General features: G+C 39.2%; 2 protein-coding genes across 2 annotated transcripts in view; both read left to right on the top strand.

The window, feature by feature from the left end:
* The window catches only part of LOC139606626 (basement membrane-specific heparan sulfate proteoglycan core protein-like), a 372,062-nt gene that overhangs the window by 104,781 nt on the left and 244,569 nt on the right, over positions 1-22,712 (top strand). The window contains exons 8-9 of the mRNA XM_071458887.1: positions 13,624-13,896; positions 14,006-14,281. Of these exons, the coding sequence (XP_071314988.1) occupies positions 13,624-13,896; positions 14,006-14,281 (549 nt within the window). The remainder of the gene's footprint in view (positions 1-13,623; positions 13,897-14,005; positions 14,282-22,712) is intronic.
* Positions 2,097-11,099, top strand: LOC139606609 (uncharacterized). Its single transcript, XM_071458869.1, has 10 exons — positions 2,097-2,103; positions 2,258-2,533; positions 5,516-5,629; positions 8,263-8,385; positions 8,793-8,828; positions 8,956-9,012; positions 9,111-9,170; positions 9,407-9,469; positions 9,797-9,865; positions 9,963-11,099. The coding sequence occupies exons 1-10, from the start codon at positions 2,097-2,099 to the stop codon at positions 9,968-9,970; spliced, it is 813 nt and encodes a 270-aa protein (XP_071314970.1). The 3' UTR covers positions 9,971-11,099.

The raw sequence follows: 22,712 nt of genomic DNA, 5'->3' as shown, positions 1-22,712 counted from the left end.
CACCTGCTCCTGATGACGCTTTTAAAGTCAAACAAAGAGGTGACAAAGGAGATACTGTTCTCTTATATGTTCTAGATACAAAATCACTGCCATTCACCTTTATTCATCTTGAACTTACTTTACAGAGAACGATCAGACTGTTGTAGAAAATAAGTGAAGCCAAACAGCCTGTTGTGTTTGCTGTGTGTCAGTGTCAGTGTAAAGAGCAGCAGTCTGATGGAGAACTGCTGTCACTGTCTGTATGCTGAGTTTCAGCTGCTCCTCTCAGGCTGTTGGATCTGACAGAGTGAAAAACATGGAAACCAAGTCCTTTGAGCTCTTTAGAAAGTGCTGCTCTTAATGCACAGTTGTTGTTTTCTTGCTGAGGATTTTCTTGCTTTAAGTTGTTTCTTTGAGACACTGTTCGACATGTTTTCATCTGTGTGTAACTTTCACTGATGTTGTTGCTAGTGGCTGTTGAGTTCTTTAATCTGTCAACAGATGATTCTCATGAGAAATAGCAGCAAAAATCATTTTCCATCATCAGATTTTCCCTTTGAATTTATGTTTCTATCAGAATCCTAACTGTGTTTTTTTATGTGAACAGTTTCCAATAAGGTCACTGTGACCCTGCAACCAAACTGGCCTCTGATATACAGAGGAGAGAAGATCACTGTCAGATGTGAGATCCAGGGAGGTGGAGACACTGAGTGGACGTATGAATGGAGAACACCCAGCTCACACACACCTCCATCACACAGTGAATACAGGATCAGCAGTGTTACTCTGTCTCACAGTGGAAGCTACAGGTGTAGGGGTAGAAAAGACTTGTTTTCCTCAACAGAGTGGAGTGATGTCATCAGACTGACTGTATCACGTGAGTTGAACGTCTTTCATTCATACAAAAATGTTGCGTTTTACATATTTTATAATCTGTTCCATCTAAATACAACAACACAAACACCTCTGACATTATTGTAGCTCTCTCCAGCTACTCAGGAGAAAATTGATAGTTTTTTATTGTAGTAACAAAAGACCTGGAAAAGAGCTTTTTCTGTAACATCAGAGTAACTTCGTATGAACTATACAGTTCCAACACATGGAAAATAAAATGCAGCATCACCTCAAAAAGTAAAGTGTTTTTTTCCCACTGTGGCCTGTGCACATGCACACATGCTGAGGACATGACAGCAAAGAGTTATTCACTCAGTTGTTTTTAGCAAACACTACAGCTGCCCTGGTGTCTAATATATCTTCTATTTCCTTCATTCATCTCTAGAGGTTTCAGGTTTTGAAAACTTTAAGGAAAGAGTTTGGTCTCATGAGCAACACCTGCTACAATATGATGAGCAGGACACACCACAGAATTTAGTAACAAACGGTGGATTGTGGCTTGTGTTAGTTTCTGTCAGAACTTTTCACTTTTTACAGCTACAAGTCGGCAAAAATGTTCATTTCCAGCACAGTTGTCCCGACTGGTTCAGAGTTTTGTAACACAGGGATAAAGAGTGTGAACCACTGTTTTCTCCTCAGAGAATTTCTGCCTTGTGTGCAGTTGTTGTCCAGTTCAGCTCTGTTGTGTTTTGTGTGCAGGCGTCACAGTGGGATAGTTTTCATGGGTCCTTTTTGAGTCGGATTCAGTTTTCAAAATTTGATTTGATTTTTAAATTCCACTGTACAACTATGGAACACTTTTCTATGTGAACCATATTAAATACAAATGAAGCTGAGGAGGACATATTTCAAACAATGTGTCAGAGGTTCTTTGTGTAATTAATTTTGAGGATAGCAGCTGCAAAATTAATTGGTGAATGTTAAAATACGTCAATGTGGACAAAGGGCTGGATGTGAGTTGGCTGAAATCAGTTTCTCAGAAAACACCTGTAATAACTTTCAGTGTAAAAGTCTGATCACAGTTTATGAAACAAGGTAATAAAATTAAATGTTTTTTTCTGGAACAAATCCCATTTAACCACTGACTGGTTTTGTTTTTCACTGTAAACTGAACAGCAAATAAACCCCGGGCCTCACTGACAGCAGACACCACAGTCATACCAGCAGCTGTATCACTTCTTCTTGTCTGGGAACCAGGCCACTGATCTCTGCACTAATGAAACATGAACAGTACCTAGTTAGTTAGTTAGATATGGTAACTGCTGTGTTTCCTAAATCAGTTATCAACCAATGAGAGTCATGTGCTGTTTGTCACTTTCATGTGATGGTAATAGATTTTTTTATTCCAGTTATTTATTTGTTTCTTTTGGTCCAATCTGAACAGCTGATCAACCCAAGGCCACTGTGACACCATCCTCAACAACAACCATACCAGCAGGGGGCAGAGTGACACTGACCTGCTCTGTGGACGACTCTGATGACTGGAGATACGACTGGTTCAGACGTGTCTCACGCTCTTCAGCAGCTGATCCAGTAAGAGCTGTTGAACCAGGCAGAGATCTGGTTGTCTCAGAGGGAGGTCTGTACCTCTGCAGAGGAAGGAGAGGAGACCCAGAGATCCTCACAGAGAAAAGTAATGACGTCCTCATTCTGAAAACTGGTGAGTTTAGTCATTTAATATTCACTGTTCTGTTCAAATCTGTTGTCAGTAGTTTAAAAAAGAGTCATTTGGTGTCAAGAGGGAAACAGGAGAATTTTAATGGATGAATGAAAATAGAGCAGCAGCTCTTAATCCTGAGGATGGAAAAACACAACATGTCAGTCTCTCTGCAGGTTGTGTTAACATGAAATTGTCTTGGTTCTTGAACACAACACAGCCCCATGATTGAGCTGAGTTTCCTCCAGCTGGTGTGTGTGTGTGTGTGTGTTTGATTTGTATAATTATTATAAAATGTAAAAAAAAAAAAAAAAAAATTATCTTCCATGAATCCATTTTCATAAACTTGATAAAGTTTTGTTGTTCATGAAATAGTTGTTTTCTGATCTGAACCTTTTGTTGGGTTGAATTTGTTTTAGAAACACTTTGCTTGATGTGTTTTCATGTTTTAGTTTTTCACCTGTTTGTGTTGTAGTTGTTAAATAATTTTTGTATTTTTATCAGTAGAAATCTTACTACAAACCTCTGTGTTTGATTTTATCTTATACTTAGTTGTTTAACTTTGTTGTTTTCTTACTGTGTGTTTTTGTCAACAGTTTCCAATAAGGTCACTGTGACCCTGCAACCAAACTGGCCTCTGATATACAGAGGAGAGAAGATCACTGTCAGATGTGAGATCCAGGGAGGTGGAGACACTGAGTGGACGTATGAATGGAGAACACCCAGCTCACACACACCTCCATCACACAGTGAATACAGGATCAGCAGAGCTGCTGAGTCTGACACAGGAGACTACAGGTGTAGGGGTAGAAGTGGTTATTCCTTCACAGGGTGGAGTGATGTCATCAGACTGACTGTATCACGTGAGTTGAACGTCTTTCATTCATACAAAAATGTTGCGTTTTACATTTTTTATAATCTGTTCCATCTAAATACAACAACACAAACACCTCTGACATTATTGTAGCTCTCTCCAGCTACTCAGGAGAAAATTGATAGTTTTTTATTGTAGTAACAAAAGACCTGGAAAAGAGCTTTTTCTGTAACATCAGAGTAACTTCGTATGAACTATACAGTTCCAACACATGGAAAATAAAATGCAGCATCACCTCAAAAAGTAAAGTGTTTTTTTCCCACTGTGGCCTGTGCACATGCACACATGCTGAGGACATGACAGCAAAGAGTTATTCACTCAGTTGTTTTTAGCAAACACTACAGCTGCCCTGGTGTCTAATATATCTTATATTTCCTTCATTCATCTCTAGAGGTTTCAGGTTTTGAAAACTTTAAGGAAAGAGTTTGGTCTCATGAGCAACACCTGCTACAATATGATGAGCAGGACACACCACAGAATTTAGCAACAAACGGTGGATTGTGGCTTGTGTTAGTTTCTGTCAGAACTTTTCACTTTTTACAGCTACAAGTCGGCAGAAATGTTCATTTCCAGCACAGTTGTCCCGACTGGTTCAGAGTTTTGTAACACAGGGATAAAGAGTGTGAACCACTGTTTTCTCCTCAGAGAATTTCTGCCTTGTGTGCAGTTGTTGTCCAGTTCAGCTCTGTTGTGTTTTGTGTGCAGGCGTCACAGTGGGATAGTTTTCATGGGTCCTTTTTGAGTCGGATTCAGTTTTCAAAATTTGATTTGATTTTTAAATTCCACTGTACAACTATGGAACAGTTTTCTATGTGAACCATATTAAATACAAATGAAGCTGAGGAGGACATATTTCAAACAATGTGTCAGAGGTTCTTTGTGTAATTAATTTTGATGGTAGCAGCTGCAAAATTAATTGGTGAATGTTAAAATACGTCAATGTGGACAAAGGGCTGGATGTGAGTTGGCTGAAATCAGTTTCTCAGAAAACACCTGTAATAACTTTCAGTGTAAAAGTCTGATCAGAGTTAATAAAACAAGGTAATAAATAAAATGTATTTTTCTGGAACAAATCCCATTTAACCACTGACTTGTTTTGTTTTTTCACTGTAAACTGAACAGCAGATAAACCCCGGGCCTCACTGACAGCAGACACCACAGTCATACCAGCAGGGGGCAGAGTGACACTGACCTGCTCTGTGGACCCATCATCTGGTTGGAAATACGACTGGTACAGAGACAATAAACTCTCTGAACCTCTGAACACACATGATGCTGATTTCCACACAACTGGACAAATCAGTGTCTCACAGGGAGGAGTCTACAGCTGCAGAGGAGGAAGAGGAGACCCAGTTTACTACACAGAGAAGAGTCAGGAAGTTAGGATTGACACCATTGGTGAGTTTGGAAATAAACACACAATGTAGAATAAATCTATTGTATATTCATGATGCATCATTAAGATGGATGGAAAAACATTATATCTGATGTTAATTGAATCTTTTGGTGTTTTTATGTTCTTATTATAAATTCTTGACCATGAACAGCCCCAAACAGGGCTGTTGTGACTCTGCAGCCCGACTGGACTGAGATCTACAGAGGAGAGAGGATCAGTGTCAGCTGTGAGATCCAGGGAGGAGACACTGAGTGGACGTATGAATGGGAAACTACCAGCTCATTGAAACCTTCAAATCAACATGAATACAGGATTAGTTCTGCTTCATCGTCCCACAGTGGAGAGTACAGGTGTAGGGGCAGGATGAAAAGTGCTCGACGTAATACAACAGAGTGGAGTGCTGCAGTCAACCTGACAGTGTATGACAGTAAGTCAGATCATTATCATTTAAACTGAAGATGTTAACAAGTTAAAATGTTTTTGTTAGTTTATAATCAGATTATATCTTAATGTTTGTTCATATTATGTATTTGTTGATAATGTTCTGAGAGAAAAATGATTCCATGTCCAGAGACCAGACGTCATAACATGTTTTGATCCTGAGAAAATGACTTTCCAACAGATAAACCCCGGCCTGTCCTCACTGTGTCTCCATCATGGCTGAGTCCTGGAGCCTCAGTGACTCTGAAGTGTGAGGTTGAACATCCATCTGCAGGATGGAGGTTCTCCTGGTATAAGGCTGTTCCTGATGTATCACACACCTCCTACAGCTATGAGCTGCTCCCTGGTAGCAGCAGTGGGACTGAACAGGATTCCTACATCGTCCATGGTCAGACACACACAGCAGGATATGTGTGTGAGGCTGGAAGAGGAGACCCAGTGTTTTACACTGAGATCAGTGAACCAAAGTTTGTCTGGTCTGGAGGTGAGTTTGTTGTTTCTTTGGTTTTTATGTCTTCTTTGTATTTTTTTTGTTGTCTGTGAGCAACATTTCCTAAAAACAAATGTTGGTAAACAAACTGATTTTTACGTTCATGGTCCCCAGTGGAAGAAATGTATTGACTGTGAACTGGGTTGAGTATCCTTCTCTCCTTGTTTCCTTCTGTCCTTCCCTTATCCTTCTTCAGTTAATCTGAAAGCATTAAAATCAACAAACAAACATGGAGATACAAGGTTTCCACCTCTCACTGAAGTGTAGCTCCACTCTTCTCAATGGGTACTTTTATTTTGGAAACTTCCTGTTTATAGACAGGACAGCTATAGCTGCAGTCTTCACTCAGTGGTGAGACAGGTGCACAGACCAGATAAACAAACAGCTGTGAAGCTGAGACGACTCAAACAAGACAAATAAGAGGAAAAGACTTTAGTACAGAGACAAGAAGCATCTTTTAATATGAAATAAACACCTCTGTGTGTTTGAAAGGTAAAAGCAGACAGTAGAAAAACATCCATCAGCAGCATAATTCATTTCTCTGCTGTGTCTCCGTTTGCTCTGTTTGTTCCAAACTCTCATAGTTTCACCAAAACACTGCGTCTTGTTCCAGTGTTGGTGCTACTGATGTTTTTACTCCTCAACAAACCAAAGATCAACACAGGAACATTTACACTGAGATCTCTTTCATTTTAATATCTCTGTCTGGTTTGACTCTTTTCTATGTGTTGTTTTCCAGATGTTCATCCATCAGCGTCTCTCACAGTGAGTCCTGACAGAGTGCAGCACTTCATCTCTGAGGATATCTCACTGAGCTGTGAGGGAAACTCTACTGAGTGGAGAGTGAGGAGGTTTCCTGAGGGTGGCTCCCTGTCCTGTTCTGACTGGAGGAGAATGACTGGATCCAGATGTGACATGTTCTCATCACAGCGTAGTGATGCAGTGTACTGGTGTGAGTCTGGATCAGGAGAGTTCAGCAACACAGTCAACATCACTCTACATGGTACGTTTTATTACATTTTCTTTGTGTTTCATTTTTTCTAGTATTTGAAGTATTTTCAACGTCTCATGTGATTTAATTCATCATATCTTAGAACTGAGTTGTTGACATATACAGAGACTTTCTGAGAGTTTGATCCATGACTCTGCTACATGGTCTGTTCAGTAACTGTCTGTGACCAAACAGACAAAATAACTTCCTCTATGTTCTGTAGATTTAACGTCAATAGTTTCATATTAAAAGAAAATTAAATGTCAGAGTTCAGTCAGTCTTCTTCACAATTTAGCAGCATAATAATCTTGGTGGCAGGTTTCACTTCACTGACTTCATCCTCAAATTGCATCCAAACTTTGGTCCCAGTTAAAATCTTTTCCTTCCAAAATACTTTATCAAAAATAATGTTTCTGTAACAAATCACAATAAACGCTCAAGATTTGTATCTGTAAATTGTTTTTCTCTCAATTATCACATGAAAAAAATGCCATCAAACAACATCACAAGTCCTCTGCAAAGTAATAAAATGAAGTTGGGTTCTGGTCAAATGAGGCAGTAATGAAGCATCAGAAATGAAGAAATCACACAAAAAAAACTTTCTTCTCCTTCTCTTGTAAAAGTTTGGACTTAGCACAGTTTTTTTTCTTTTCTTTTTACAGATGCAGTTATTTTCGTGATAAATACAAAAAATCTAGTTTATTGATGGTCAATGAACTTTATATTGACTTCTCACCTGTGGCAGCAACTAAACATCACATCATCATCATCACAGTCTCAGCTTTTCTCTTATTCTGTTTCCAAAGAGAAAACAGTCACATGTTGCCCCGAATCATGACGAGGGTTTGGTTTAGTGTCGTTGTTGTATGTTCACAGGGGAGATGAAGAAAACAAGTACTGTGTAATTTATAGATCAATGTAAAAAGCTGTTGTTTATTTGGCAACAGTGATCTGTGAGACACATCCAGCAGGTTGTAAGAGAACGAGATCAAATGTCAGGTCTTATGATGATCCTGTAAAATAAATCAGAACTGCATCAGAATAAAAACAGATGTGTAATCTATTCTCATCATTACATGTCAGCTGGTTGTAAAGGTCTGCAGCAGCTGATCTCTGACTGAAGCTTCACATTCTGACTGTTTTACAGATGATTATCATGATGGTGTTATCCTGGTGAGCCCCGTCCGTCCTGTGACTGAGGGAGAGTCTGTTACTCTTGGCTGCAGATTCAGGACAGAAAAAAAACTTTCCAGTGTATTTTTCTACCATAATGACAAACTGATCCAAAGCGATACCAGGACGGAGCTGAAAATCTCTGCAGTGTCAAAGTCAGATGAAGGTTTCTACAAGTGTCAGTCCTCAGGAAAAGTGTCACCACAGAGTTGGATGTCAGTTAAAGGTGAGTGGGATTCAAATATTTTAGGCTTTTTTGTTTTGTGAACTGTGTTGACAGTGTATATGTATGTGTATGTTCTGTATATGTTGGATGTTTTTGTATTTTTTCAAGTTTCTGAATAGTTTTCCTAACATTTAAATAATGTTACAGTAGCTGTGTCGAGACATGAAAGCTCTTCATTTCCTGTGTGGCTGATCCTTGGGCTGGTTTGTGGAATCGTACTCATTGTTCTCCTGCTCCTGTTGTATCGCTGCAGACAGTCCAAGGGTGAGGCATGTTTCCTCTGATATGAAACACTTTACTTACTCTTTAATGATTCACATGCACAGATGTGACAAAATCATCTAAAATGAAATGTGTTTTGATCACATGCACGAAAGTTCAGAGTATTTTACACTGATTCTACCTGAACTGAAGCTAAACTACGAGACAGAATCCACAAATATCATTGTTCTTCTGTTCTATTGTAATAATACAAACATGATGACACCATTATGGGTCTGTGTGATGAAAATATCTTGTAGATGTGGTTGTGACTTATCCACATATCCAAAAAAAAAAAAAAAATTAACAAATAAAAATACCAACTGTGGATTTTTGTAAAAGTTGTCATATTTTTCAGTGTAATGGAAGTAAAATGATTAATCTGACCTTTACTTGCTTTGTTGCTGTAGGTGATATTAGTCTTGAGGCTGAAGATGCAGAAAACGGTACAGTTTGCACCTTTTGATTAACATGGAGCACTTACAAATGCAACAGCAGGATGATTTCAGGGACTGGTTACAAGTGTTTGATATGAAACCCTGTAACTCAAAAATATATTTATCTCACCTGCAGGTGAACCTCAGGATGTGACATATTCTTCTATTGAACTGAAAAACATTGGAAAGAAGCGTTAGTACTCCAAATGTTTGTAATGTAAAAGATAAAAAAAGTTTTTGACCTGCAGTGCCTAAATTTTTTTTTCCTCTTTTATAAATTCATCTTAACAGACAAACATCGTGAACCAGCAGAGACCTCTGTTTACTCTGATATAAAGACAAGACCTGCAGGTACAGTCATGCTCATAGTTTGTATTGTTTCATATACAGTAGGTGATTGTTGTTGTATGTTGTGTGTCAGTAGTTTCCAGTATCTTTCCATCTCACAGATATGACATAAAACTGATAAGTTTTTCTCTTATATTTTTACTCTCTGGTCATGATGCTGCAGATTATGAAACACTGCAGCTTGTTTGTGGAAATTCATCCATCAGCTGTGTATTATAGAGATGTGGCTTCTGTTTCAGACAATCGTCCCTTGTATGCCCAGGTGAACATCAATACCAAAGAAAAAGCCAAGAAGAAGAAAGGTTAGTTAAGTGCAGTATTGTCTTGGACACAGTGAAATGCTATTTGTTCAGTATTTGTAAAGTAGGTGCTGTTTGTAATTACTGTATTTTTTAGTCATGTAAGCTTATTTGACATCTTGTATGTATGCTGAACAGCAGTTTACTTACATTTACATTATATCAGTAAAGTCTGTAAAAGCTTTAATACTCTGTAATGTAGCTAGTTTGAGCACTAGGGGCAGAATACTGTCATTTTACTCAGTGGACACATTAACCCTGACAATCCACCTCAGTTCAGTGCCTGTATCTTTGGCAACTGTCTTGATTTAATCATCTCTCCATTTATAGGAAAATCAGCTCCTGCAGCAACTGATGACTCAGTTTATTCTGAAGTGAAAAACCCAGGAACAGCTTTTGGTAATAATGCTGCCAAGTCATTTGAATATAGTGTTGATTGATAAGTTATAACTCAGCTTTACATCTTGTCTTTTTTCTTCTTGCTGTTTTCTTCCAGGTCTGTGAAGAGAGCTGTATCAACAAAACTGATTCACGGTTGACAGCATTTTCTGAAACCATTGTGGGCACCTCTGCTTTCCAAAGATCAGACATGCTCTCGATTTTGTACCGTTACTTTGTTAATCAATGATGTAAAAGAATGGATTTAATGTTCTGTTTTAACCCAAAGCACAAGACTACTGAGGTGTAGCCACATTTCACATTAATTTCTTTTAATTTTTTTACAGTTATTTTGTCATTTATTTGTAAAACTTTAGTAGGATACTTTGAATACAGGCTGTTACAAAGAGAGCAACAATTAACAGTTTGATGCATTATGTTCCAGCTCCAGTACCCAGGTTATTGTGCAGCTTTACAGTTATTTTTATGGTGCTAGATGGTAGATGTTAGATTTCAGCAGCAAACAAACAGAAGTAGATGAAATGTTTGGCTTGTGTTGTCATTAGTGTAGTTGCCAAATGATCTTGATAACACAACGGGAAAACAACATGAGATGGTTTCTTTTAGAGTTTTTTCCCCATTTGTTGTACCACCATGAAGCAAAAACAAAGGAATCCCAAATTTCAGATATTTTTTACCCTTCAAAAGTTTGCAAGCCACAGGCCATAAAGTACGGAATATGGAAAATTGTTAAATGACGGAAAGCATCAGTTAAATCCATTATAATCTAATACAAACAGTTCATAATGTGGCTGCTTTATAAATGAGTCCTGGCATTTGGCCTCTGCTTTGGAGTAATATGACGTGACTCAGATTGGCCACTACAAGTTTAATGTCACTTTGACGCTGCTCAGATATGATGGTGCCATGCTTGTAAAATGTAGCTGTGAAAACAGTCAAGATGTATTTTGATCTTTTATCTAAAGGATATGATGCTTTATCGCTCATTTATATCTGGGTTTTTCAGCTTTTTTTTCAGACCAATAAAGACACGGACACATCTTGCTGCCAAAGAAGCAGCACTGATAAAGTTTTAAACAACAACACATTCATGTGTACTCAGTTTTTGCAGTATTTAAGCAGCTGCTGTGTGTATCATTGCTGTCCAGACATCAGAGATGCAGTGTTTTGTATGTTTGACATCATCTGAGTGTGATCCAGCTGTTATCAATAAAATAACACCAAGATGACTGAATAGTTTTCTCAGTATTTTTTCAGAAATGTTGTTACAATTTGCAATATGTGACATGAAATGAAGAAAGGAAAAGCAGCAAGGTGGTCCCACCCTCTTTAAGTATCAAGTAATAATACATTTTACTTCTCCTGCGGGGTTTATTTCATCAGTCTTTCTGAAAAGCTAAAACAGGTTCCTGTGGTGGTTTTTAGGTGTATTTCAAATGAAATATATATGGACCACAGCACTGGACAGTGCAGTTTGAACACATCATCTGGACAGTTCATGAACAATTCTTATTATGTTATTTGACTTCAGCTCTTCTCACACTCGCTGCTGTGCATGAGACTATTTCTGTTTCTCTCACACATTCACTTCCTGAAGGTGAAGTTGTGACCACAGTTGTGACCAGAACTTCACCGTAAAGTGGAGAGAGTCTGTGGTGGAGTAACTGAAAATGTAACTTTATGATTTCAGCTGAAGAATGAAGTTATTTTCAGGTAAAGGTTTCACTGTTGGGTGAGGACTGTGGATTACCAACACTTGCTGTACTGCATTGATAATCTCTTCCTTTAAACCTGTGTGCTGCAGATAGGGAAGACATTTATAAATTCAAGAAGAACATGTTCATTTTATACATTTTCTAATTTTACAGTAGCATTACAAATACTTTGCGAGGCCACAGCAGTGTACAGTACGACAGGAAGGAAATGGAAATGCCTGTCTCCATCCAGTTAAAATTTGATTCATCAAAAGCGTATTACTGTACAAGATACACACAAAATGTTTCCATTTCCATCATTGCTGTTCTATGATTCCAGCCATCACATCTTCATCTTATCATTTCTTCTTGCACATTTGAGAGTTAAAAAGACAAGACATCAAACATAAACAGGGCTTCTTCATAAAACTAGTGGACAGACCATACACAGTTTTGAGAGGGTTGAAAGCTGCGAGCTGCTGCTGGTGGTCAAATGCTACGTGACAGTAACAGGAGAAGTGTGAACATGGGAAAGTATAACTGTGCTCAGATCTGGTCTGGTTGTGTCAGCTTTGTGTGAAAGGGATGGAAGCACAGACAAGTTTAACTCAGAAGAAGAAGAAGAAGTTGGAAGAAACGTCCGGAGCAACATTTAGATGAAATGTAACTTCTGTATCTCCTCAGTCCTGCTGCCGTTTCAAGCTCTCTCTTGACGCAGCAGAGGAGAATCTCAGAGTGACAGAGCTGGATGTGAGGATGGGACAGACCTCACCCCGTGTGCTCGGGCTCTTCTGTGAGTATTGACACGGATCAAGGAAAAGGTTGTGGTGAAGTGAGAAGAAGGGACGACCACAGGTTTCCCTGGAAGCTTGAACAGAGCAGACTTGGTATCATCATGATTGTTTTGTAAGAAGGATCTTTGTTGTTTCTTTTTTTTTTAGCAGTGATTTGCTACAACATTAATATTACCCAACTATAGCTGCCATTGATGAAACCCCAGTTGTTTGTTATGGTTATTGTACATTAATCACTTCTGTTTTTCTGATAATGTCCTTTAGTGCTGTGGACACTCCCCTACTATGGACACGCTGAAGGTAATTTCACAGTATTCATTACTTTTCTTTATCAGTGTTTTCACTTAAGATGAATATTCACCCACTGCTTTACTTTAAACGTGTTCTATTTCTTTTTCTTCTCTTTTGTCATGAATTCATCTTTTCAATCTATGTATCCACACAGATCACAGTAGACTGTGAGGAGAATAGCTGCTATTTTCTGCTACTTACTGTGTAGTGTTGTATGAATGTTGTGTTATAGATGCTGTGCTGACCCTTCAGCCCGACCAGTCCACTTTTTTTCCTGGAGAATCTGTGACCTTCATATGTGACACGAAGGAAGGAGAAGAAACTCACTGGGAATACGCACTCACCAAGGATAAATGGCCATTTGTTCCATATAATGTCTATAAACTCTACACATGACCACGTCTCTGGACAGGCTACAGTGGTGAATACCAGTGCCTTCTTCGCCACAAGCTCTCATATGATGTGAAAACCAGTAACATCGTCTCTTTGACTGTATCTGGTAAGTCGACATTTTATCACCATGAGAAAGTTTACCATGAATATTAACACTTATTTATGAGCCCTGTTCATATGATTGCCCCAATTGTGTTGATATAAACAGTATAAATCTAAATGTATTTATAATCATGTACTTTAAACATTTTGGAAAACCCTGAAATTATTACAGATAGAATAAAACAAGGCTAAAGTAAGTAGAAGTAACACGACAGAGCTCTCCACATCAGGAGTCTTACGTGTTTATTTGTGTTTGTCACTACATAATTATGGAGGTGTTTTCCTTTGGAAACCAAAATCAGGACAGATGTGGAAGTGGTCTAACAACAGTGGGTGTCATTTTATTTGTAATTTTGGCTCTATAAATAAAATGAAGCTGACTTGAAGGTTGCTGTAACATTGTGCTGAGAACATTTCATCTTATGTCATTTTGAAGCCATTCCCATTTGAATCATTCACATCATTCACATGTTTCTTACAACAGGAGAAGCACCTAAGGCCACACTGCTATCAGGCCCAACAAACATACCAGTAGGAGGCCGTGTTACACTGACCTGCTCTGTGGCCGGCTCTGCTGGTTGGACATATCACTGGTCCAGACGAACTCCAGGCTCTGATGAAACTCTGCCTGTGAGAGATGGTGATGAAAACAGAGTGATGAGTATCTCACAAGGAGGCACTTACTGGTGCAGAGGAGGGAGAGGAAATCCAGTCTTCTACACTCATGCAAGTGATGGGGTCACAATTCAGATAACTTGTGAGTTTAATGGTTTTATTTGGAGTAAAGTAAAATGACATGAATTCCTCATTACTGCTTTAAAGCTCTGTTGTTTTCTTTGTTGATTTTATATTTCTGCTGTGAACAGTTTCCAATAAGGTCAGTGTGACTCTGCAGACCAGCTGGCCTCACATTTTCAGTGGTGAGACGATCACTGTCAGGTGTGAGATCCAGGGAGGCGGAGACGCTGAGTGGGAGTATGAATGGAGAACATCCTGGTCAACCACACATCGGACAAATGATGATTACTGGAGTACCAGAGCTTCTGAGTCCCACGGTGAGGGCTACATGTGTAGGGGTAGACACAGAAGGGACCCGTATTCTTCGACAGAGCGGAGTAAAGGCCTCAAAGTAACAGTATCACGTAAGTCATATATTTGTTATGCTTTCATCTACATGAAGGACAAACAGTGGTAGTCACTGCAGCTTCTGGAAAAATATCACTCTGAAGATCTGCAGGGAAGAACAGAGACAGTGATTTTTATTGTAGAGAACTTGTGGTGTGTAATATAGAGATTTCCTCCTATAGATGAAATGACACCACAGAGAATGACTGCTAAACCACCCCCATTAAGAAGTCCACAGTTCACTGATTTTGTCTAATAACACAACTTCCCATGTGTAAAACATCTTACCACACAACAAGATGAGTCATTATTAGCAAATACTGTAGCTCATGTGTAATGTCATGTCTTTTTACATTTTAAAGTTGTCTGCACTGCAATATTATACAAAAAATAATAATTCATTCAAAATTATACGCAATCTTATTTATATATAATATATACACCTAATTGCACCGCTGAGGATCATTTAAGTTTTATCCTACCTTGACCATGTAGAAATTCAAGGATGATTATGTCAAATCATTTTATTAAGGGAAACAATTTGCTTCTTTTGTCTTGTTTGTCAGTGCATACAAATGTAAACTGTATCATTTAAGGATGTGAGGATAATGAATTAAATATTAAATATAAGAAATTAAATACACAAAAATGTACACACAAATTTAACACTGTGTTTACAAAGTCTTTGTGAATTGTCTAATATGAGAAATTTGCCATGATATGATTATTTGCAGTTCAAAATCATTTAGTACTCACTTTATTCTTTATTATTTGTTACTTATTTCTATCTTTAAACTCAGTGGCAGCTAAACCAAAGGCTCAGTTGAGTGCTGACAAACGAAACATACCAGCAGGGGGCAGAGTGACACTGACCTGCTCTGTGGACCCATCACCTGGTTGGAAATACGACTGGTACAGAGACAATAAACTCTCTGAACCTCTGAACACACATGATGCTGATTTCCACACAACTGGACAAATCAGTGTCTCACAGGGAGGAGTCTACAGCTGCAGAGGAGGAAGAGGAGACCCAGTTTACTACACAGAGAAGAGTCAGGAAGTGAGGATTGACACCATTGGTGAGTTTGGAAATAAACACACAATGTAGAATAAATCTATTGTATATTCATGATGCATCATTAAGATGGATGGAAAAACAGTATATTTTAATAACTGAACTTTTTGGTGTTTTTATGTTCTTATTTATAAATTCTTGACCATGAACAGTCCCAAACAGGGCTGTTGTGACTCTTCAGCCCGACTGGACTGAGATCTACAGAGGAGAGAGGATCAGTGTCAGCTGTGAGATCCAGGGAGGAGACACTGAGTGGATGTATGAATGGGAAACTACCAGCTCATTGAAAGCTTCAAATCAACATGAATACAGGATTAGTTCTGCTTCATCGTCCCACAGTGGAGAGTACAGGTGTAGGGGCAGGATGAAAAGTGCTCGACGTAATACAACAGAGTGGAGTGCTGCAGTCAACCTGAGAGTGTATGACAGTAAGTCAGATCATTATCATTTAAACTGAAGATGTTAACAAGTTCAAATGTTTTTGTTAGTTTATAATCAGATTGTATCTTAATGTTTGTTTATATTATGTATTTGTTGATAATGTTCTGAGAGAAAAATGATTCCATGTCCAGAGACCAGACGTCATCACATGTTTTGATCCTGAGAAAATGACTTTCCAACAGATAAACCCCGGCCTGTCCTCACTGTGTCTCCATCATGGCTGAGTCCTGGAGCCTCAGTGACTCTGAAGTGTGAGGTTGAACATCCATCTGCAGGATGGAGGTTCTCCTGGTATAAGGCTGTTCCTGATGTATCACACACCTCCTACAGCTATGAGCTGCTCCCTGGTAGCAGCAGTGGGACTGAACAGGATTCCCAATGCATCATGGGAATCCCCCAGCAGTCTAGCTCTCTAGCAGCGTAACTAAGGGATGGTTCAGGACATACCTGAGACAGCCCTAACTATAAGCTTTATCAAAGAGGACAGTTTTAAGCCTGATCTTAAAGGTAGAGAGGGGGTCTGCCTCCTGAACCCACACTGGGAGCTGGTTCCACATTTTCTGTTACAAACGTTGACTAGTGCACCTTTAATAGTCCACATCTGAATTCAGGTGAGAAAGGCCAGAGATGGAGCTCAGAAATGACTAAGTAATGGTGCAGGTCATGATACCTCCTGCTAACAAGCTAACAATAGCAGGATTTATTTTTATTAGTTATTTCTTTATCATTTATTCACAGTAAGATGTAGACCAACAGTGAGTTCTTCTTCATCATCTTTATTGTGGTTGCAGCGCACTGTATTTGAGTGAGTGATATTCTGTCATCCATCAATCTGTGTCTCTTGTGCTGCTCTTGCTGCTTCCTCGTTGTCCTGTCTACTTCCAGTATGTTGTTTTGTTACACACAGCACTGCCACCATGTGTCACAATACACAGTCTACAGTCACAATCAGCAGCAATGACCTCAGCTCCTTATTGAGTCACTGCTGGTCTCTGTAGCTTTTCTTCTGTCTTCATGCTGCAGTTTGAACTGTGAGTGCAGCTCAAAGACATTTGAAGACGTTTGTAAGATCAGACCTGCACCTGAATACAGCCATGTTACTTTTTCTTCAAGAAGAACAGGAAACAGCACAAAAGAAGAAAAGCTGTGATTTTAATGTCAGCAGCCAGAAATGTCTCCATGTGTATGAAATAATGTAGTGGACCTTACTCCAGACTCCACCTCAAGCCAAACGACTTGTTTTATGTCATCAGTTGACAGCACACAGCTCTGCCTACAAAGGAATAATGTTGTTTAGGTTGAAAATCACCGACTGCAAATGACTTCACTTCTTCTTAGAGTCCTGAGGCTTCTGAGGCGACTGTAGCAGCAGGCTACATGTGAAATGTCACAACCAGGTAAGGACTCTGGACGCAGGTGCAGGAAAGTTTCACAAAAAAAAAAATCTTTATTTCTAAATCAAGCTCGAGCAAACAAAAAAAATCCTGAAAACTGGAGGGACAGAACTATGAGATCAATAACAAAAAAATCACTCAACGAGGAACTAGAAATAAAACCAAAAGGAACAAGGTACCGATTAGATTCGAGGCTGTGGAAGGCTAGATAGGTCGTATACAGACGTCGACATAAACGACACACTGGCAACAGACAAGGGGAGACGCAGACTCTTAAACACATGGTAACAGGGGACAGGTGGAAACAATCAAACAACCAAACCAAGACACACGAGGGAGGGCAAGTGACCTGAAATGAGAGGAGAGTTACTCTTTCAAAATAAAACAGGAAATGACAAGACAAGACATGGAGACAGGACAAAAAAACCCAACATGACCTCACCGCGGTGTGACATGAAACTGCAAATATCTTTCATCCATTTCACCAGTTTTCAGCCCACAGGCCCCATTAAACACTGGAAGGTGACAATGATTCAGTGAGGAAGGTTTTCATTGTTTGAGTCTCAGTCATCAGTGATCTTGTAGAAAATGTCAGCTCTGAAATGATGAATGTTATTGATGCTGTTTCCCCAACGAAGGCAAAGGTAAGAAAGAAGAACATGGAGAAATGTTAGTCTGCAAAGAAATTTTAAAAATAGATTTAAAAAGCTGAGCGCAGGTGATGGAAAACACATATCCAGATGTATTATGACATAAAGAGAGACTTTTGAACTTTCAATTTTAACTGATGAATGCAAGACAGTCCTTCTCTGACAGCAGGGGTGCACCCTGGACAGGACGCCAGTCTATCTGACATATAGACACAAACAACCATTCATGCTCACATTCACAGCTACAAGCAGTTTAGAGTCACCAATGAACCTAATGTGCACGTCTTTGGACTGTGGGAGTATCGGAGGGAACCCACACAGACACAGAAAGGCCCCAGGCCTGGAGTTCAAACCCAGAACCTTCTTGCTGTGAGGCAACAGCACCAACCACTGCACCACCGTGCTGCCCCTTCTCCAACATCACTGTCAAAAACAATAATAATGCATGTGCCTGTTGACAGGCTGACACACTCTCCTGTGTCAGCAGCCCATGAAACATGACATTAAAACAAAATCATTTGAGAGTCACCCAGACTGTTCATTCAGCTACAGGCTCATCTGCACCATCTCTTCACAGGAAACAACGACCAACTTTTATTTGGAGCTGCAGCACTGAAAGTGAGGAAATAGGCTTTAGTTTAATGTGTGCTGTCAGCCAGATGACGTGTTTCACACCTAGTGGGTTATACATATACCACGCAGAGGCAAGAGGGAGTGTTCGAGATGAAGAACAGTGTGGGAACTTCATGTCAAATTTCCACAAACTCAACTTTCTGGCTCTAACTGAACCTGTTGTCTTCTGATGATGTTTCAGACTGAGAGATAAATACTGAACGTGCACATCTTAACCTCACCACCAGTCACTGTATTAAAGAAATTGCTGTTATCTGTTGATGTGCATTACACTTGACTTAATGACTACCACTGTGCACATCCTGTATAGTATATGACACTTCTTCTCTTCTACTTACAAACACAACATGTGTGGTGTGAATGTGCTGCTGACTCTAATTCTTCCTATTAAGCCAACACATCTTCATGTGTGAGGAAGAACTTGTCTGTCACCCCAGCTGATAAGACTTCATTCTTGTTAGGCTCTAGTTGTCAAGTCATTTTATACCAACAGGAGCGAAACAGATGCAGTGGTTTATTTAAGTGTTTGGTTTATTTGACAGTTTTTCCTCATTGTGCTGTCAGTTTCTGAAGATGTGCAACAACAAACTGTCTTTTTCATGTTGTGGCTGATGGGTGAATATTATCTCTGCAGCTGTTATTGCTGCACAGTTGAAATTCAAGGCTTCATCATAAAATGAGCAGGTACATCACACAGTTCCAGCAAAGAAGAAACGTTTTGACCACGTTTTATATCAGTTACACTGTGGAGAGTATGAAGCACACACATACAGGACGTACTGCACATTCCTACACACTACAGTCACACATATACATACTCTAGATACACACAACATACACCTCATGGGCCAGACACAAACCTTTGCACAAAGACAGACGAATATACTATATTTAAGTATTGGCAGGAAGTGTAAACATGTCAAAGTGCCCTGTGGTCAAAGACATATCTGAGTTTTGTGTGAAACGGAAGGAAGAACAAAGAGGCTAAACTCAGAGGGAGGAGTTGAGAAAAAACTCATTTTATATTTGTGTGAAATATAACTTCTTCGTGTTTGGCATCGATCTACTCTCTTTGTCTTTGTGCTGTTGTTATTAATACAAAGTGGAATCATTTCCCAGCAGCAGAGCGACAGGGTCAGAGCTGGATGTGAAGATGGGGAACACTTTGCTCTGTGTTCTGTCATTATTCTGTGAGTACATCAGTCATTTTCCAATTCTGTGACTTTCAGAGGCAGAATCATGATTTTATCATCGTGGTAGTTTTGGAGGCAGATCTTGGATCAGAGTGGTGGACTAAATACACAAATCGACCAGTTATATGCCATTTTATATATTTGAGTTGAAAGAGTTTTGTGTGTTTCCTGCCTCGTTAGCGATTTACAGAATATCATGTCAGAAATGTGTTGATAATCAGGAGCTGCCTCTGTTGAAACTCCAGCTGGTTGTTAAATGTTTATCATGATTTTGACTGTTTGTCAGATGGATCATGTCTGATGAGGTTTCAATCTTTATTTTAGTGCTGAACACACTCTTCTATGGAAAGACTGAAGGTAACCAGTTGTTTTTCTTTCCTGTTGTTTCTCACTTATAAAATATTGTCTTTAATATCTGTCTCCTACTTATTATCAACGATATCATGTTTAATCACATCCTCTTAGTGATGATATATTATCATGTATGAAGCATTTTATTTTAATAATATAATGATATCATTAAACTAGACTAGATCAGTGTCTAACAGTGTGAAATTGCATATTTTTCCGAGCAGTTGATGTTGGTGTTTATGTTTTCTGTGTAGTGCTGTATGCATGTTGTGGTGTTCATGTATGGAGACCAAATGTTTTGCTGACCCTCAGGCCAGAGTCTGTTCCCTTCATACCAGGGACGTCACTAGGACTGAAAGACAGGGGGGGGCTTAGCCCCCATGGTTGTAGGTGGGAATGTGTGCAGCAAATACTTTTCCTGACACCTCAATAGGCTTCATGAATGAATTTATGATTCGTTGTGGAGCATTTATCTTCCAAATGTGACTGAAGACAGTCGACCAATACATTGAATAGAAGGTAACATAATGATGTGGTGCGTTGCTTAATTAGTTTAGTTGCTGGTAGTTTAGTTCAAGGTCCGAGTGAAATTTGACAACACAGTACAAATGAAGTATGAATGAATCTTTCTTCTGCTTCACAACTCTGCCAACTGTTGATGGAAAGTTAACGTTGCTTAACAGAGAAGCGATGACATGCAGCTTCCCCCTGGGTCCCTCTGCCCGCCTGTCTGCCTAGTACAGCAGGGGAAACAACCACAAGGACCATTTTAATCAAAAAATGACAACTTGTGTCATTATTTATTTCAACTCATAGTGTTGCTTCTTTATGTTAAGTGCATACCTGCACTGTTTTGTTATTTAAAAAAAAGCCCATGCTTCATGCAGATGGGTTTAGTTTTCATGCGTTCATCTGGTGATTTTAATGGGGCAGGGCAGTGAGCCACCAGAGGGCACTGATGAGTCTCCACCACAGGTACAGTCAGTCCCAACAGTCCTGTGAGCAGCACAGATCATCTCACTGAACTTAGGTTATTAGCATGTGTGCTGACTGCCACAGTGTCTTCTTGGCATCACCTGCAGGAGTGAGTCAAGTTAGAAAGTGAAAAGTTCACAACAGAAATGCTCTTTTCAAAATAGTTGTTCAGCCTGGTTGGGATCTGGTGACAGCGACGGCCTTAACACATGATTCACAATGTTTTCATCTGAATGAAACCATTCAGTGAGCTCCTGTGTCCTGTGTGAAATCACCTGTATCTTGTTAACTTCAAAAACATTTCATTCCATCACAATGTCTGTCGAAATAATTTGTGGTTTGTCGTCAGTGTGTTGTACTTTGGTGTGATTTCATAAACTTGTGGAACCAAAGAGACTAAATTGGGTGAAATCAGACACTTCACAAACAATTATTTATGACGGAGACAATGATGGTTTCCAGTATGATATGAAAAACATGAATTTAAACCAGTTGAGCAGCTTTTAGAGTTTTTATCAAATAGATCTCAGAGGTTGAGTCAGTGTTGTCAGTGAAGAGTTTCCTTCAACTGGCTGCTGCCAAACTTTGTCCTTAATCCCTGTTTGTATTCACGTTTCTGGTGAATGAAAAACTTCCAGCTCAGTTCAAGTCTTTTTTTTAGAAACACCTTGTGTGATATGTTTTCATGCTTTTGTTTTTCCACCTGCTTTTGTTGCCACGATTGTTGAATAATGTTTGTGTTGTTTATTAAACCTTGCTACTAATTTAAACTGTTGCTGGAGGACAATAATAATAATGATCAGTAGAAAAAGTGCTACACACCTTTGTTTTTCACTGGATTTTATACTTGTAGTTGTTTTCTTACTGTGTGTTTTTGTCAACAGTTTCCAATCAGGTCACTGTGACTCTACAACCAAACTGGCCTCTGATATACAGAGGAGAGACGATCACTGTCAGATGTGAGATCCAGGGAGGTGGAGGCACTGAGTGGGAGTATCAATGGAGAACACCCTGGGTGAACTCACAATGGACAAACGTTGATTACTTGAGCATCAGTGCTTCTCCGTCCCACAGTGGGGACTACATGTGTAGGGGTAGACTAAGAAGGGATCCCTATCCTTCAACAGAGTGGAGTCAAGGCGTCACAGTTACAGTATCAGGTAAGACATATCTGTTGTGCTTTCATCTACTGGGGCGTCCACATACATGAGGGACCAACTGTGGTTATCAGCATACTGCAGTTTCTGGAAAAATATCATTCACAGGGAAGAACAGAGACGATCATTTCTATTGTAGAGAACTTGTAGAGTGTCATATACAGATTCATACAGAGTATTCATTCACTCTGAAAATGTCATGTTTCTTCATGTTTTCATTGATAAGCTAAACAGGACAAGTGTAAACATTTATCCGTCCAACTAATGATCCATTTCTCTCCAGGTAGTTTAGTGATCAACTATTTTTTTTCAATGGACAGAATTAAGAAAACAGAGACACTATTCACTGTTCTGTAGTTTTGTTGTAAAACAGTTACAGTTTTTTTATTTGCTGGTAAAATCTAAATGACTGAGTGGATGTACAGTGTGGTCACTTTGATAAATTCTGTTAAAAGTTATCTACAATACTACAAGTCTTTTACCTTTCAAGGATGTAATGTAACAAAATCACTTTCCTGAGGTAAATCACATTCATAGTACTTACTTTTTTTGTTTGTTTTTGCCCTGATCTCAACAGGA

The sequence above is a fragment of the Trachinotus anak genome, unplaced genomic scaffold (genome assembly GCF_046630095.1).
Source record: "Trachinotus anak isolate AG129_WGS33_773 ecotype Australia unplaced genomic scaffold, CSIRO_AGI_Tana_v1 ptg000023l, whole genome shotgun sequence".
Taxonomy (NCBI): Eukaryota; Metazoa; Chordata; class Actinopteri; order Carangiformes; family Carangidae; genus Trachinotus; species Trachinotus anak.
Note: the sequence above shows the minus strand (reverse complement) of the source record. Positions and strands in the feature narration are given on the sequence as shown.

Coding starts and splice junctions, on each gene's coding strand:
- LOC139606609 (XM_071458869.1), top strand. Junction 9,013..9,110: donor GAAAAACATTGGAAAGAAGC/GTTAGTACTCCA, acceptor TCATCTTAACAG/ACAAACATCGTGAACCAGCA. Junction 9,470..9,796: donor AAAAGCCAAGAAGAAGAAAG/GTTAGTTAAGTG, acceptor CTCCATTTATAG/GAAAATCAGCTCCTGCAGCA.